The sequence below is a fragment of the Ischnura elegans genome, chromosome 5 (genome assembly GCF_921293095.1).
Source record: "Ischnura elegans chromosome 5, ioIscEleg1.1, whole genome shotgun sequence".
Classification (NCBI taxonomy): Eukaryota; Metazoa; Arthropoda; class Insecta; order Odonata; family Coenagrionidae; genus Ischnura; species Ischnura elegans.
Window position 1 is genome coordinate 67,163,380 of NC_060250.1, and position 15,228 is coordinate 67,178,607.

At 38.5% G+C, this 15,228-nt stretch overlaps 1 protein-coding gene across 1 annotated transcript; it reads right to left on the bottom strand.

The window, feature by feature from the left end:
* Window positions 1-364: 364 nt before the first annotated feature.
* Window positions 365-14,224, bottom strand: LOC124159711 (piggyBac transposable element-derived protein 4-like). The gene is made up of 3 exons (XM_046535622.1): window positions 14,049-14,224; window positions 12,793-13,930; window positions 365-548 (listed from the first exon to the last, which is right to left on the bottom strand). Exons 2-3 carry the CDS (start codon window positions 13,926-13,928, stop codon window positions 365-367), a joined length of 1,320 nt encoding a protein of 439 aa, XP_046391578.1. The 5' UTR covers window positions 13,929-13,930; window positions 14,049-14,224.
* Between the last annotated feature and the right edge of the window lie 1,004 nt (window positions 14,225-15,228).

Below are 15,228 nucleotides of genomic sequence, written 5' to 3' on the forward strand. Positions count from 1 at the left end.
AGCCGAATGGTTCCAACCGGTGATCCCAACACTTAAATGTGCGCGCATTTGTAAATTTTTACCACCAATAATTGACGCGTGTATCCCAAGTAGATTTTTAAGGATTTTTTTCAGGACCTCAAATGTGTATTTTGAGTCCTTCACGGATATATAATAAACTTTCTTTTGTACCAAATGTTTTCAAAAAACAATCGATCCTTTCGATTAATCGATCTTTCGGTTCAAATTTCGATTTTTGATGAAAAGTCAAGCTTTTTGTTTCGATTTAAACGCGTTTTCTCGAAAAATCAATGCTGACCGACATTTTTCCATCACTACGCCTGAGCTCCCAGAAAATATTCCTTGCGTGGCTCTCATTCTTTTCCTACTTTTTCGACTCCAATGCAGTGGATGCGTCGTCGAGGGCATTTTTCCAATTTAGTTCAGCGTCGCTTTCACGAGATGGCGCGGGGATACCACGCGAGTTGCCCGTCTTGGGCGGGGCCCCCTTGACAGACACGGCCGGAGACAATGCAGGTGAGAATGAATGCTTGTAGCCGGTACTGTCCCTGGTGAGGTGAGTGCGCCATTTATAGAGCTCGGCGTCTCGTTTTCGCATTCAGCCCTCGCTTTGGTGCGAGGGAGGAGTAACGAGGCAACTGCCTCCTCTCGACACATCGTAACTTACCATGAACGCTGGAGATCCTATCATAGACGACTCAATTAGTGCACTAATTTCATTAGCTGAAGACTGCTTACGTAGCTCAAGGAGATTTATTTTTACGGGATTATGCCTCATTTTATTTGATTTATGCTTGATTCCATTTCTGGTTATGATTAGCCGATGTCTGTCAGAATTTGTTATCAAATGAATGCTAGTAATTTTACAGTCTGACGTGATTTAAATTTTTAAACGATCCCCTTTTTTGTGTGCATTAATAGGTCCGATAGAAGCTGTAAATTAAGAGAGATATTTTGCAGGGATATTTACAGATATGGGAATTCGTTTTCCCCGAACCATGAAGGACTTCAACAAATGATGGTAGTAATTTTGTGTCGAGCATTTGCTTTATATATTTAAACGGCATTGAGGAACTTGCATGGGTCGTAGATTGCTCTAAAAACTATTTTGAATAAGTCAAATGGATACATTAGCTCGCAAAAATACCTTCAGTTTCTCCATTCAACATCAAAAGAAATAAAAAAATTGCATTTAAAATCGAGAAAAATTTCTCTGAGCCGACCACTGCGCGAAGACACCCGAGCGTTGCCGAGGCCAGGCGTGACGTCATAGGTGCCTAAACAACCGTAGGGAGTAGGGAAATACGCTGAGCGGATGGTGTAAAATTTGTTTTGAGGGAGTATTAAGCCGCTCATCGTCACTTTATTTTGTTCTGTTATTCTTGGGCAAGTTTTCCTATTGCTATTGTGCCTAGATTATTACTAGTGATATTAATAATGCGGCATCGGGATGATGAAGTACAAGCGTTTCACTTCGTGTGTTTTGGTTATCAGAAAAATGGATGATAACGTTGCCACTCGTTCGAATAGTACACCTGAAATTCATCTATGTCTACATAATACCCAGCAAGCCGCCTAAAAGGCGCGTGGCATGGGGTGTTAGGACACCAGCCTTTTTTTAGGACACCAAAAATTGATGCCACGACCCTCATGGAATTTGTTAAGACAGATTATTGCTATACGCCGGCGGCAAATCGAGTTGTAAAAGAAACTTGTAATACTGGAGGATAACAATCGTAAGCTGTGCTGTTGAATTTGGCAACGCCGGATTAACGGAGAAGGTAGTCCTATCCGTCCTACGGTACGAATTCAGAGCAAAACAGTCTGCACACAATCCACATGTGAGATCGCGAATCGGTTCCGTTGCCAACACACACACAAGCTACAACCTATTTCAATAATATAGGTAAATCCATAAACAATATACTAGCATATACCATAAAAAAATAGTGGGAAATAGGCAAATACAATTACCAAAAACTGGAAGTCACTACTATTCTTATATTCATCACGTACAACTTACAATAACAGAACTCGTTATGATGAAAACAACTATTTATTCACTGATTTAAACCCTTAAATTAGCCCACACAAGTGACACAGGTGACATTTCTCACTACTTTTCGTTGAAATAATGGAATAACAAACTTCACACACAGTTTTTATTTCAATAGCATGATCGTGAAATGTCATATCTACGGTGAACAACGGAGATTAGCACGCCACTGACAAGTTTTACACTACTGTTAGACTTTTATCGATAGCGTAATAGCACTTTTTACAATTCAATCACGATGGAACACTGATAACTCTTGGCCGATATTTTTCAACCTTGTCAAACTATGTGCATTACAACCACTGGCACTGTTATTATTAGCAGTAGCTTAACGGGAGATGTCACGTTGAAAATAACACTATTTTGGCACAAAAATGTTCCTAGATGTCTCCAATCAGCGAGAAAAAGTTGCATTGACTGGAATTCACCCCATAATACAAGCACAGACAGTCCTAAACGACGAATTCTCCGGTACCTACGAATAAACGGATGAAGTTATTGTATATAAAAGCTAAGCGGACATTAGTAAACATCAAAATCGTTCTAATTACATACTTAAATGAATGATATGCCGTCGATAACATCAACTTACAATTAACGTATCCCCCTTCCAATGGCCGTGGCTCAGACTCCTACAACGATGTTATTTAGGTATTATCAAATTTTTGGTTTAACTGCTCCAGTTTTATATTTTATGCCCTTACTCAGATATTAATATTATAAATAATGCAAAATACGAGGGCTTCCAAGCCTCTATCATCGGATATTTATCTTTAAATATAAAATAATCAACACGTCTAACAAACGAAGCTCTCACAACTGCTGGCAACTATTACAAACAATCACAACAATAGCTTCGCGTGATGTTTAGGCACCTTTGACGTCATCGAGGCTTCGTCGGCAGTGGCTTGGGGGGTGAGGGCGTTTTTCCCGCGCTTTAAAATTCGTTATATTTATCATTAAATATCTCGCGAAGGAAAACTCAGATTTACATGCGGTTTTCTTTGTTGTATTCAGAAAATAATTTTCTGTCCGCCTGTGAAATAAAAAAAATTCATGCAAGTTCCCCATTCTAGTCTGAATTTTTTTAATTTATCGTAAAAAATCATAAAATGTTCAAAATCTATGCTATAAATACATTTTGAAGTAAAATACGCCGAAGATCTTCCCCTTAAGTGGTGGTCGCGATGAAAGCTGGTCGTCCCTCTCTGATTTAACTTTTGGTAACGGTAACTTTCCTTCAGATAGTGACTTCTTGAATATTACCTCTAAGTAAGGTGCGATCTACGGAGCTAACTCCTGGAGGACACGCGCGGATATCCCCTCCGATCCCGGAGATTTACTTTTCTTTATCGATTGAAATTGTTTAGTTATCCCATCGCGTTGTATAGAGATTTCTCCCATCAGTCCTTCAGTATATGGGATGTCTAAATTAAATTCAGTATCGTCAGTAGCGTTTACACTTTCGAAGTGGGAATTTAACGTGTTAGCTTTGTCAATATTTTCGGTGACAAGTTTACCATCTTTGTCAAATATCGAATCTACGGTTGGGGATTTTCCTTGAAGCTCTCTCGCGTACGGCCAAAGGATTTCGGATTTTCTTCGAGTAATTCACCGAGTACTTTTTTCTTGAACTTTCGTAGTGCCTAACACATTGATTTCGTAGTTATTGAGCGTTGTGCAGCGCAACTTTCTTTTGCTTCAAGTCTCTTCGATTTATGACCTAACGCAATAGACTTTTTGTACAAGTTGTATAGTTTTCTCTGATTCCTAAGGTCCCTTCTGACATCGTTGCTGTACCAGCGTGGTTCTTTATAATCACTTATCAGTTTTTGCGGAATATAATCGTTGATTCCTTGGCGCAGAATTTCTAAGAAGTATTTCCAGGTCACATCTGAGCTTTTATCCTCTGTTTTAGCAACGAATTTTGTATAGAAGTCGTTAAGCATCTCGCCAAATTTCATGAAGTTGTATTTATCAAATAAGTAAATATTGCGTTTTGGCTTTACAGTTGACAATACGTCAATTATTAACTTGGAAAAAATTACTCTGTGGTCACTTATACCGACAATAATATCGATTTGTTTTATCAACTTAGGATATCTTAATACTAAAAGGTCTACTATCTTATTTCCTATCGTAGGCTTGTGAACTACTTGTAAGTACGTTGAGTAAGATCTCTCTGATTTCTCTATTTCTTGAATTCGGTTTTACAGTGCAAGTATCCCAATTCATAGATGGAAGATTTAAATCTCCCCCTATAACTATTACACTTTTACTGTCACTCAGAGTTCGCAGGTTTATAAAAAGAACAAACATGAATACTCCTTTTGTTTCGTTGTCTAATTGTACACCATACGCTTTCAATTTTGTGGTCAATTATTTCATGGGCGGCGTTGTGTAAATGTGATTTAACTGCACTACAAAAACTCCGCCACCTGTTCTATTGCGTCGATCGCGTCTGTAAATTTTATATCCTGGAGGAAAAACTTCGCTATCGCTTATATGTTGCGTAAGCCAAAATATAATTATATGTAGATGAAGGATAACTCACTCCGTAATTAGATTGTATTCTTACTAAGAGCCGGTTTTATTATGTATTATATTATAATATCGTTAACCATAATCTGGTACAGCCTGTAACCTTACTTTGAGGTGGGTGAAAGTTCTGCTTAGTTTCTGTATAAGATCAGATTTCAAGCTAACCAGAACCTTCAGCTATAGCCAGGTGAAGTGGTTGGCTGTATCATCTTAAGGTCAGAGCAAACCAGACATAGTAAAACTGGCTCTAAATTGTTGGGTGGACATGACTAAGCTATTTTTTAAAACACTTTGCGTGATATGGGCGTGATATTATGGCACGTGAAGTCCTTCGTTTTTGCTACAGGCGTAATATTATGCCATCTGGCTTTTAAAAGGTTGTACTTTGCTATTTTTTAACAGAGCGCTAATAGCCTCCATGTAAAGTAAAGAAAAAAATCGTAATATCAAACACCTATTCCTCGCATCAAACGTTGGTTGTTAAGAAATAACACAGAAGTATTGAAAATGTTCAGCGCTGGGGTACAGATCTATAGTACTAAGGCCAGCACGGTAAATTTTAACGGTTTATCCATGCCTCGTGCAACCCCACGTGTACCATCCAGCCATCTCGGTTACCTTGGCAACATTATGAGGAGAAATAAATTTTCTTGAAAAATATGACCGGAGAATTTTAAAATGACAATTTAAAATTCTCCTGTCTCTCCGTCGTCACCCTTAGAATCGGGGGTAGATGGAGACTGCGTTCATTATTTCGATAATTTATGAATAATGCGCCGGCCGCAGTGGCCGGGAGAGATGCGCGTTGCGATGCATACCAAGGACACGAGAGCGACACGACAGAACAGTAGGGGAGAGGTTTTTGGGGTTTCGGATCACGGATTGGTTCCTGCCGGCCACCCTCTACCGCCCGCCATCGCCCGCAAATTGCCCAACGCATACGCGTGCGAGTGTACAGTCGAGCCGGCGAGAGTTGTCCGATGGAAGTTCAAAAGGAGGGGAGGAGGACCTTGCAGTCCACGGTTTGCACCCAATCGCTGTCACCCAAACGGACCTCACACCCTCGGCTAGTCATACGACATCTTCACATGTATTTGAAGTGCCGAAATAAGCCTGAGCCACCAATACCAGTGGCGCAGCGAGGGGGGGGGGGGGGTTTGGGGGATAAAACCGCCCCCAGAGCTCGTAGAAATTTTTAAGTTTAATCCATTTTACTTATTTGGATCAGTATTACTTATAGAATAGTGTTAGGATTTATCATATATCCCTCATGAGAAAGCCGTAAAACACGCCATTTTGAACCATTATTCTTCAAATTTTTCTGGAGGAGGATCCCCGCAACGCCTGCTTACCCTGGTAGGTATGCAATACCCCCACACTCGTAAGTATTAGTTGCACCTAAAACCCCCCCTAGCTAGAGGAGGGGAAGGAAGGGAAGGGAAAAGGATAGAGGCGCCGCCGCGATATGTTCGTTGGTACAGCTAACTCTTGGTGTTTTGGTCCAGTGTTTTTTTCGTAGCCCCCCCCCCCCCCCCCGCCCCCTGACCCTATCCTGGATCCGCCACTGCAAACCGCCGACCGGCCTTAACTGCATTCTAGTGGAAAATAAGATTATGATAATTCCAATCCTGATGAAAAGAATTTACTTTATAGCTACATAAAGCAGCCGTTAGAGGTCAAACCCACTTTTCCTCGAAACTAACTTGGCCGCAGTTGACATCTTATGAAACGACTTCGACGAAATACTTGTGGAAACTCGGGGATGTGAAATTTAATACGTGGATGTATATCGTGAAAGCGACTGAAAGAAATTGAAAGTGAATCGAATTTTACGATGGAATGGTTTGTGAGCTGGTTATTTTTAAGTTTCTCACAGTCAGGAGCGCATTTAGCGGGTGAAGGTCATGGGCTTTATGTCCACCCAAATTTTCTATTTTTTAAGTTTAATAGTTCTTTGTATCCTTGTAAAAGAGTAAATGGACTGTACAATGTACATGCAAATGCATGGCTACGAGTTCCAAACGTGTGAGAACTTGTCTTTTCCTGCCATTCTTAAAAAAATTTATTTCGGGTCTATAAGGAAGGAAGAAATGTAAGAAAATGGAAGAAAGATAAGCAAAAGCTCAGCATCGGAAATGATTCTCTACGGCTGAATTAGCTGGGTATCATCCTTATGTAATCCGCAGGGTAAACTGGATTTTACTGCTTCGGAGAGACATGAAAGAGAATATTTTGAATATTTTTTTCTTTGGTGCGAACATTAAGAGGCAGGTTTTCCGCCCTGTGTCTTTACTCCGCCCGCTTCTACCTGAGCAGACGACTCAAACAATTCTACTGCTCGTACGCATGTGTATCGAGCAATTTGTGGACGATTGTCGAGGTGGATGGCTGACGGGCCCCGGCCGTGATCCGAAAACCCAAAAGCTTCGCTCCTCCCTCCCGTCCAGTCGCTCCTGTATTCTTCATGCTTCGCAACGCGCATCTGTCACTGCTACTGCGTCATTCGTAAATTACCGGCACAATTAACTTCGTCGCCGTCTATCCATGGAACATGTTTGTTTACACACAATGTGTTGATATAAATGTTATTTAGGATATTTTTCATAAGATGTGACTTATTTTTATCACTTATTGTTCACTTTAATGAAATGTGGCAAAAAATCTCATTTTACTATTAATTCAGATGAATGTGCATGTCGAAGATGGCATTATGTTTTGTGTCTTAATGAAAGTATCATCCAAACCACCGACCACCTTAAATGTTTTCAGGCGGAAAATAAGAATAGCCAGTAATACAAATCCTGATAAAAAATTACTCTATAGCTACATAATGCAGCCGTTGGAGATAAAACCGGAACACATTTCATCGATTCATCCCCGGCGTATGCACGTATTAAGTATACGCTACCGACAGATCGATATTTGGTTAGGAAAATGCATGCATCAGTAAGAGACCTATGGTTATTTGAATGCACGGCGCCGTGCCGTGGACGGCGCCGCGGTGGAGGCGGAATGCGCTTCTGTAGAATTTTTAACGTAATTAGGCCGCTTTCAGACGAGACGACTTTTCGCCGGCCGCCGTTTACGGCACGGGCCGTGAAATTGTGACCGCTTTCAGACAAGATGACTCTCTGCATTTCACGGCGCCGTGAACGGCGGCCGGCGAAAAGTCGTCCCGTCTGAAATCGGCCCATTCACCTTTACTGGTCATGCTACAGAAATTTAAACTTATTAAATTAAATCAGCGAAGGAGCAATGTGACTTTAATATTGAAACTCTCTTCGCATGAATGCTAAATACTTCTGTAGAATGATGGATAAGAACATTAAACAGTTAACATTATAACATCATAATTCGTAAACATTACTGATGTAAACAGATTTTTTAATTTAAAATCCCTGGTTCTTTTGGTTTGCAAATTTTTCATCGAAATCGCGATAGTCTTTTATATTTATATGAATTAAATCTAATAATAATATGATTTGAAAGATAAATCCCCAAATAGACCGAAAATAAGACTCAAGCAATTTACTGCATTCAGCAAAGTTGCTTTTATGTCAATGATGTAAAATTGTTCAATTGAAATTTTAAATCATAATTGGGGCAATCATTTGGGTTGACAGTAATGATAGAAAGCCAATTTTTAAGTATTTCAAGAATAATATTAGTCTTTGTCCTGCGGTCGATAAATTGTCCTCAGAATTTGTGAACAATCAGGAGATTCCATTTCAAGTATCAATAAATTCATTCAATTGAAATTCAATGGAAAAACAGTATCGTAATTTTCTTAATTCAGTGTAATCACTGCAAATTTCCCTTAAGAGCATAATTACGTGTAATTTGCCCTTGATAGTAAAAAAACAAGAAAAATAGTCCATTTAGTCATCTCCACTTGCGTATTTATGGCCTATCAATCACCGATTGGCATTATCATTGTGAAAAGCTATATAATCAATGCTTTGCGAAAATAAATCTCCTTTCATTATCTATTTCCATCAGTGATTTAAAAAATTTTTAGTTCTGGAATAATTTTCCTCCGATTGAAAAATGATCGTACTCCGTCATTTAATTGTTGATCTTAATTGCATTATTTTTCACCAACTGCTCTCCTTATTGACCGAATGTATCAGTGAAACACCTTGGAATTATTTACAACTCCTAGTTCCTATGATGTCATTATGATATTTCATGCTGTTTCAAACATTATTAAAAATATTAGCGATAAATTGAATGATCTAGTTAGTGGCCAATTAAATTCCAAGGTCCACCTACGCCTTGAACTAAGGATGGATCGAACTAATAAAATAATGTTATTCCCAAGATGTTTCTCAACTTTATATCTATACGTAAGGCTTTTAAAAAAAATACACTACGTTGCTGCTCAGTACTATTTTTCTTTAACGCGTTGCCTAGAGAATCCAAAGATTTCTATCAGCAAGCAATTCTATGCGTTGATGGATTCAGCCACCATGGTGATCACCTCTTGGGACCTCGGTTAAGTACCTTAAATCAATATTAAGTACCCTCGTGGCATATTTAAAGTGCTTTAAGTCTTATTTTTCCTTCAGACAAAGCTGAGATGCACCCGGTAAGGTGTTTAGCGTACAGGCTGCCTTTCATTTTGAAGAATAAGTTTGAAATGACTGCGTAACAGGGACACTTAATGAATTTAGATGGTCTTCTTTAAAAAAAAAAAAAAACATTCTCTTTCAGGTTGCCGTATAATTTGCCGTGTAGTTCACAAATGGAGGTGTTTCAGGAGTAATATTGTGAAATTTTTTCAATACATAAAACTTACACGTATCATTAATTTCAATCTAGGGGTAGTTAAGCTACATCCTAGTCGAGAGAGATGTGATTACGATCATTAGTATTTTTTTCACCTTCTTTCATTCTCTGAAGCCTGAATAATCTTTCTGTCATAAAAGCGCATGTATATAATAATGGAATAAGTTTATTTACTTTTTAGACGTTTGGCTGTTAGGCCATTTTCAAGTACAAGATTCTCATATAATAAGCCTTATATAAGGTATTTCAGGAGGAATCTGCAATACTTCAGGAGGTGGTAGGGGAGACACTTTTAAGCATTTTTTTCCATAAATATGGGGTCGCTACTCCTTAGTTACCAGGCTATGGCAATGCAAACATTTTTTTGGATGCACTTGGCATGCACCATGAAAACGGTTGTTCTGGGGTATCCAGCCTTTTCGAGCTACAAAATGTAATATTATATATACACCTACATACTCCTGAAGCACCTGCGAAGCCTATTTATGGCTACATACCTCCTATGACTTTTCTGATGATATGAAAAAGAAAATTAGATTCCTATGATCCCTAGAGAAAAAGGCATTATTGCAAAGTTTCAACTAATATGCGACAAATTTTCACTTTCGCAGAAAAATAATTAAATATACTTTTCAGTAGGACAACATTTATTGATGAATACTTGGGAATAGGGTGGTTTCCTATTATTTTTTTATTGCCTAAATCGAAAGATTATTACTCCTGGAGTACGTATTTCACGCTTTAAGATTTTTAAATGACGATATCTATTTTTCGCGATTAAATGGAAAGTGAAAATTTTCAAGCGCGCGAAAACGCGACGCGTAAGTATGAATGCCGGGATATCTCTCCGTGTGACGTATTTCTGGTTCCCGCTGCCGCCCAGTGAGGTGACCTTGAGGCGAGGCTTAGCGCTGATACGACGCAGGCTGCTAGCAGGTAGCCTAGTACCCTGCTGGCTGGTAGTGCTGGCTTAAATAAGGATTAAGTATTAATACCTTATCAAACGAAGAAAACTTACCGACCTTAGCCAGTTTTAATAAGTGATTATTAAGACACGTTTCCCTGAGCTCTGCGCCTCATGCATGCATTGGTAATCTCAGACGATGTATAACTCCTATCTTCTCGTATAGAAACTAGGTCCCTGTGACGTCACGTGGAGTGGCATCGCATGGGCGCCAATCTGGCCCTTTTCAAATGAGGATAAAAATGGACCATTGCCATTCGTCTAAACCGGTATTTCTAAAACCAAATAATTTGTATATTATAAATACACTAATGGTGGGTAACAAATCGCAATCAATACCTTTCGTTTTCTTTGATGAAGGAAACTACCCTATTCTTTGATGATTGAAAGTAAGGAATGAAAATCTGCGGCACAGGAGACAGTGGTCGTGTTTGCTAAGCCATTTCCAGTGAAATCACCTCTTATTTCGTCGCAAAGATCCAAATGATTTTTTCATGGCAAATTCCATCCTTGGTGTATTAAATTTTGCACCTGTGCGGGTTACCGCGTACAAAGCTACTCGTTTCATAAAGTGATTTACGTACATAACACTTCTTCTTACTTTTTACCCTTAAAATTGCCACCTCTCCTAGGACATTTCACTGCTTGAAAACTAAAGTTCGATGTTTCACTCTTATCTACTCCTTATTCAATTCTTCAAGTACCTCACACTCCTACACTCATAAAAGGTCTATCATATATGATATTCCCGCAAAAATATCGAAGTATCATCTCTAATAGGGTGGTTTCCTATTATTTTTTTATTGCCTTAATCGAAAGATTATTACTCCTGGAGTACGTATTTCACGCTCTTAGATTTTTAAATGATAATATCTATTTTTCGCGATTAAATGAAAAGTGAAAATTTTCAAGCGCGCGAAAACGCGACGCGTTAGTAGGAATGATGGGAAATCTTTCCGTACGTCGTATTTCTGGTTCCCCCTCTGCCCGGTGAGGTGACCTTGAGGCGAGGCTTAGCGCTGATACGTCGCAGGCTGCCAGCGGGTAGCCTAGTGCCCTGCCGCCTGGTAGCGCTTGGCTTAACCCTTTAACGGTCAAAAGACTTGCGATTTGAAAAAAGTTACAAAATTTGGCAGGGTGCATAATGAATATTTTACATGATTAAATAAAAAGTTTTTTTTCTAAATTTTTATCCCAAAATGTTATTTTTTACTATAAACTTTAAAAAATTTAGAATTTTTGCAAGTTTAATATGTCCTCTATATTTTTATCTACAGCCACCATCTTTTACTGAATGATTTATTATTATTTCATAAATAAATAACTATTTATACAATTTTTTCCTTATGCGTTTTTTGTTGCATATTTAACATTCAACTTATTGCAGTTTCACGCGTTGAGGGTTGCGTTTCGTTCAAGGGGCAATCATTACTTCACCTTATACATTTTGGTACAATGATAAACCTTTCTGTGCTGATTCTTTCTGATAAATATGAACAAATTATCTTAGATAATTTTTTTTATTGGGAGAGTGAATGAACTTTTATCTCCTGCGTTTACAAAATACTTTACATTGACAAAATACTGATAAAAAAAGAATTTTCACTCCTATAAATAACATAATTTTGCGCATTACGACTTGTGAAATTGACTGAAACAGTCCTTACACAGAGCCACATTGCATTCTTTACATATTACGTTGCTCCTTTTCTCTTTCTTTTTGGTACTACAACTTGCACATCTCCGATATGTTTCAATTTTTTCTGGCATATGCAAACCTACATTCATAAGTCGAATTGTATTTTTCACTGTTTCAGCACCGGTTGAGCTTCTTCGCTTTTTTGCATAGCCTTTCATTGGCAAATAACCTGATTTTTTCTTAGAACAGTGGTTACCAATTAGTTCATTCACCAGTTTTGACCTGTAATTTAGATGACTCAAGTGTTTTTGCCCCTTATGCTTCAGTATTTCTTTATACACAATAAAGCTATTCACTATGGCACAGTCAAAAAAATAGTAAAAAAATTTTACCCACCATCGACGTGATTTTTTCGCGATACTATATGTAGATAGGTATTGATCAAACCTGTCTACTCCACCCATATATTTATTGTAATCCACAATAGCCTCTGTACATGGCACTTCTTCGCGGTTGCCAATTCTATTTCTCCTCAGAACTTTAGTAGGATTTGCTGGATTGTGCATCGTACTCACTACACATACAGGTTTTTTTCCACGATCGAGCCACTTGCATACACTGATGTCCCCTGCCATGGCATAGTCAATATCCATCTTCTTCATCTTATTATTCTTTACCAGCTCGCCATCAGGAAAATATTTTCGGTTTGGTCTTATTGTTGCACAACTAAATAATTTTTTTTTCAAAAGATCGGACATAAGCAATAAAGAAGAAAAAAAACTATCAAAGAAAAGACAATAGAACAATCCCTCAAGACCTTTGATAAGTTTACTAACCACTTTTCCCCCGAGACCTTTAGCGGGACATCCGTCACCATCCCTCCCTGTATATACATCAAAAGAAACCAAATAGCCGGTAGCAGCACAACACATAAGCCACACCTTGAATCCCCGTTTTATTGGTTTTAGAGGCATATACTGCTTCATTGTGGATCTCCCTTTGAATGCTACCATGCTCTCATCAATAGAAAGGAACCTAGAAGGTGAATATGCCGAGGGAAATGTTTCGGACAACTGATTCAGCAACGGGCGAATTTTATAGAGGCGGTCAAAATTCTGTGACCCTCTGGGGGGCATTTTAGTGTTGTCATTGATGTGTAAAAAGCGCAATATTTTTAAAAATCTATTCAATGACATGATACGAGCAACTCGTTCACAATGAAAGTTTTCATCTGTCGACCAAAACAACCTGATGCTGGGCAAGTAATGGAATCCCATAAAAATAATAATCCCTAGCCATGCTTTGAGTTCCTCAACGGTTAGTTCTAAATTCTGCTCGTGTTGTTCGGCATACAAATTAGACTGTGCCACAGCTTCAACGAGAAATGCATCCGTGATGAAATGTAAGAGAAATGCTAGCGGAGAATGTAAATCTTTCGGAGCAATATTTGGGCCTATATGCTGATTGAATGAAGCATCAGTGAACGTTTTAGGATCTCTCCCCCGTTTACTCCATCTGAACTCTTCTGTTTCATCATGGTCGAAGATCCTTACTCCACCTTCGGGTTCACTTTCACTGGAGTTAGAAAATTTCCCTCTTATAGACTGCACTGACACTGAGGACGAATCACTGCTGTAATCTTCGGGAACGTAATCTGAGTCATCAGACTCCGACTCACCCTCAACAACTGTCTTCAAGGTACTAGCCTCGATCTTCCTTTTCCCCTTGGCTTGAATGCCCGATGTACCAGGGATCATGGACTCGGGCGACAATCGCACTGGGATGGACTTCCTTGCTTTCTTTGCAGTACAATCTCTTTTTGATTGAACTGGGTCTCCGTCATCGGCATCTGAGTCTCCGCCGAAGTCTGAATTACATGCCTGATCATCTGTAATTTCCAGCAGTGCAAGCTCTATTTCTCTTGCCGATAAATTTTCCATGGCTAAAATTTGAGGAATCATTTATTCATGAAACGAAATAAAGTAATGTAGAACTGTGTGTCAACGAGAAAAATTATGAAAAGACTTCGGTTATCAACATGTAAAAAAACATGAACGTACCTCTTTGAAAATAATCCCCTATTTTCTAGTATCTCTCTTCCAACTGTGCAGCAGAGGTTCTGCTCTTTGTAAGTTTCTGAGGAAGACTGCTGCGAAATGAGCCTACTGAGAAATATCCTTTTCATAGCTACGATCTCAAAAGGACACAAACTAGACATATTTAGTTTTTGAAAGATAATTAGCTGAGCCTGAATATTCATCAAGTCGACCACTGTTTAGTGCAAGCGATACAATGTAAATAATTTGAGTTACATTTTACCCACTCGTATATCGTGAAGATTTCCTCTCCAGCTCTATATTTGTCAACAGCTGATAACAAGTAAGCGGTTCACCTAGCCGAAAAAAGAGCCGTCCGTCTTGCCTGCTGAGCTAGTTCATCGCGTGAAAAAAAAAATGACGTCACAACTTGGCGGAGCCTGGGGAGGAGAGACCACTCAAGAGCTGCGCTAATCGCATAGTTACGTAATAGTTGCAACAATTGTTATTTGAAATATTGCATATTATATTAGAATAATTGTAAAGAATGAAATAACTTGAATTGTGGTATAATGAAAATAACTTCAACATGTAAATATTCGTAAAAAAAATATTTTGAAAATAAATTAATAATTATCGTAAATAAAAAATATAAAGTGAATAAAAGAAAACGTAATTGAATAGTATTCATTTCATAAATGTAAATTACTAAAAGAGTGGAAAATATAAATACCAATTTTATCGCGCAAAAAACACAGAAATTGGATTTTGAGGAAAAACTATGAAAATAAGCAATTGTCAATACTTAAAAAATGCTCCTGTCTAATTAATAACTTTTAAAAATACATTTAAATTAATTTCACAAAGATAGAGAGACAAACAAACAAAAACAATCAGGGTTTAGATGAGGTAGCAAAGAATTCATTCACGTTAGAAGGGGGTGGGAAATTATTATCCCAATGACCTATAAAGGGTTAAATAAGGATTATAATTAGTACCTTATCAAACGAGGAAAACTTTCCGACCATAGCCAGTTTTAATAGGTGATTATTAAGACATGTTTCCCTGAGCTCTGCGCCTCATGCATGCATTGGTAACCTCAGACGACGTATAACTCCTATCTTCTCCTATAGAAACTAGGTCCCTGTGACGTCATGCGGAGTGGCATCGCATGGGCGCCAATCTGGCCCTTTTCAAATGAGGA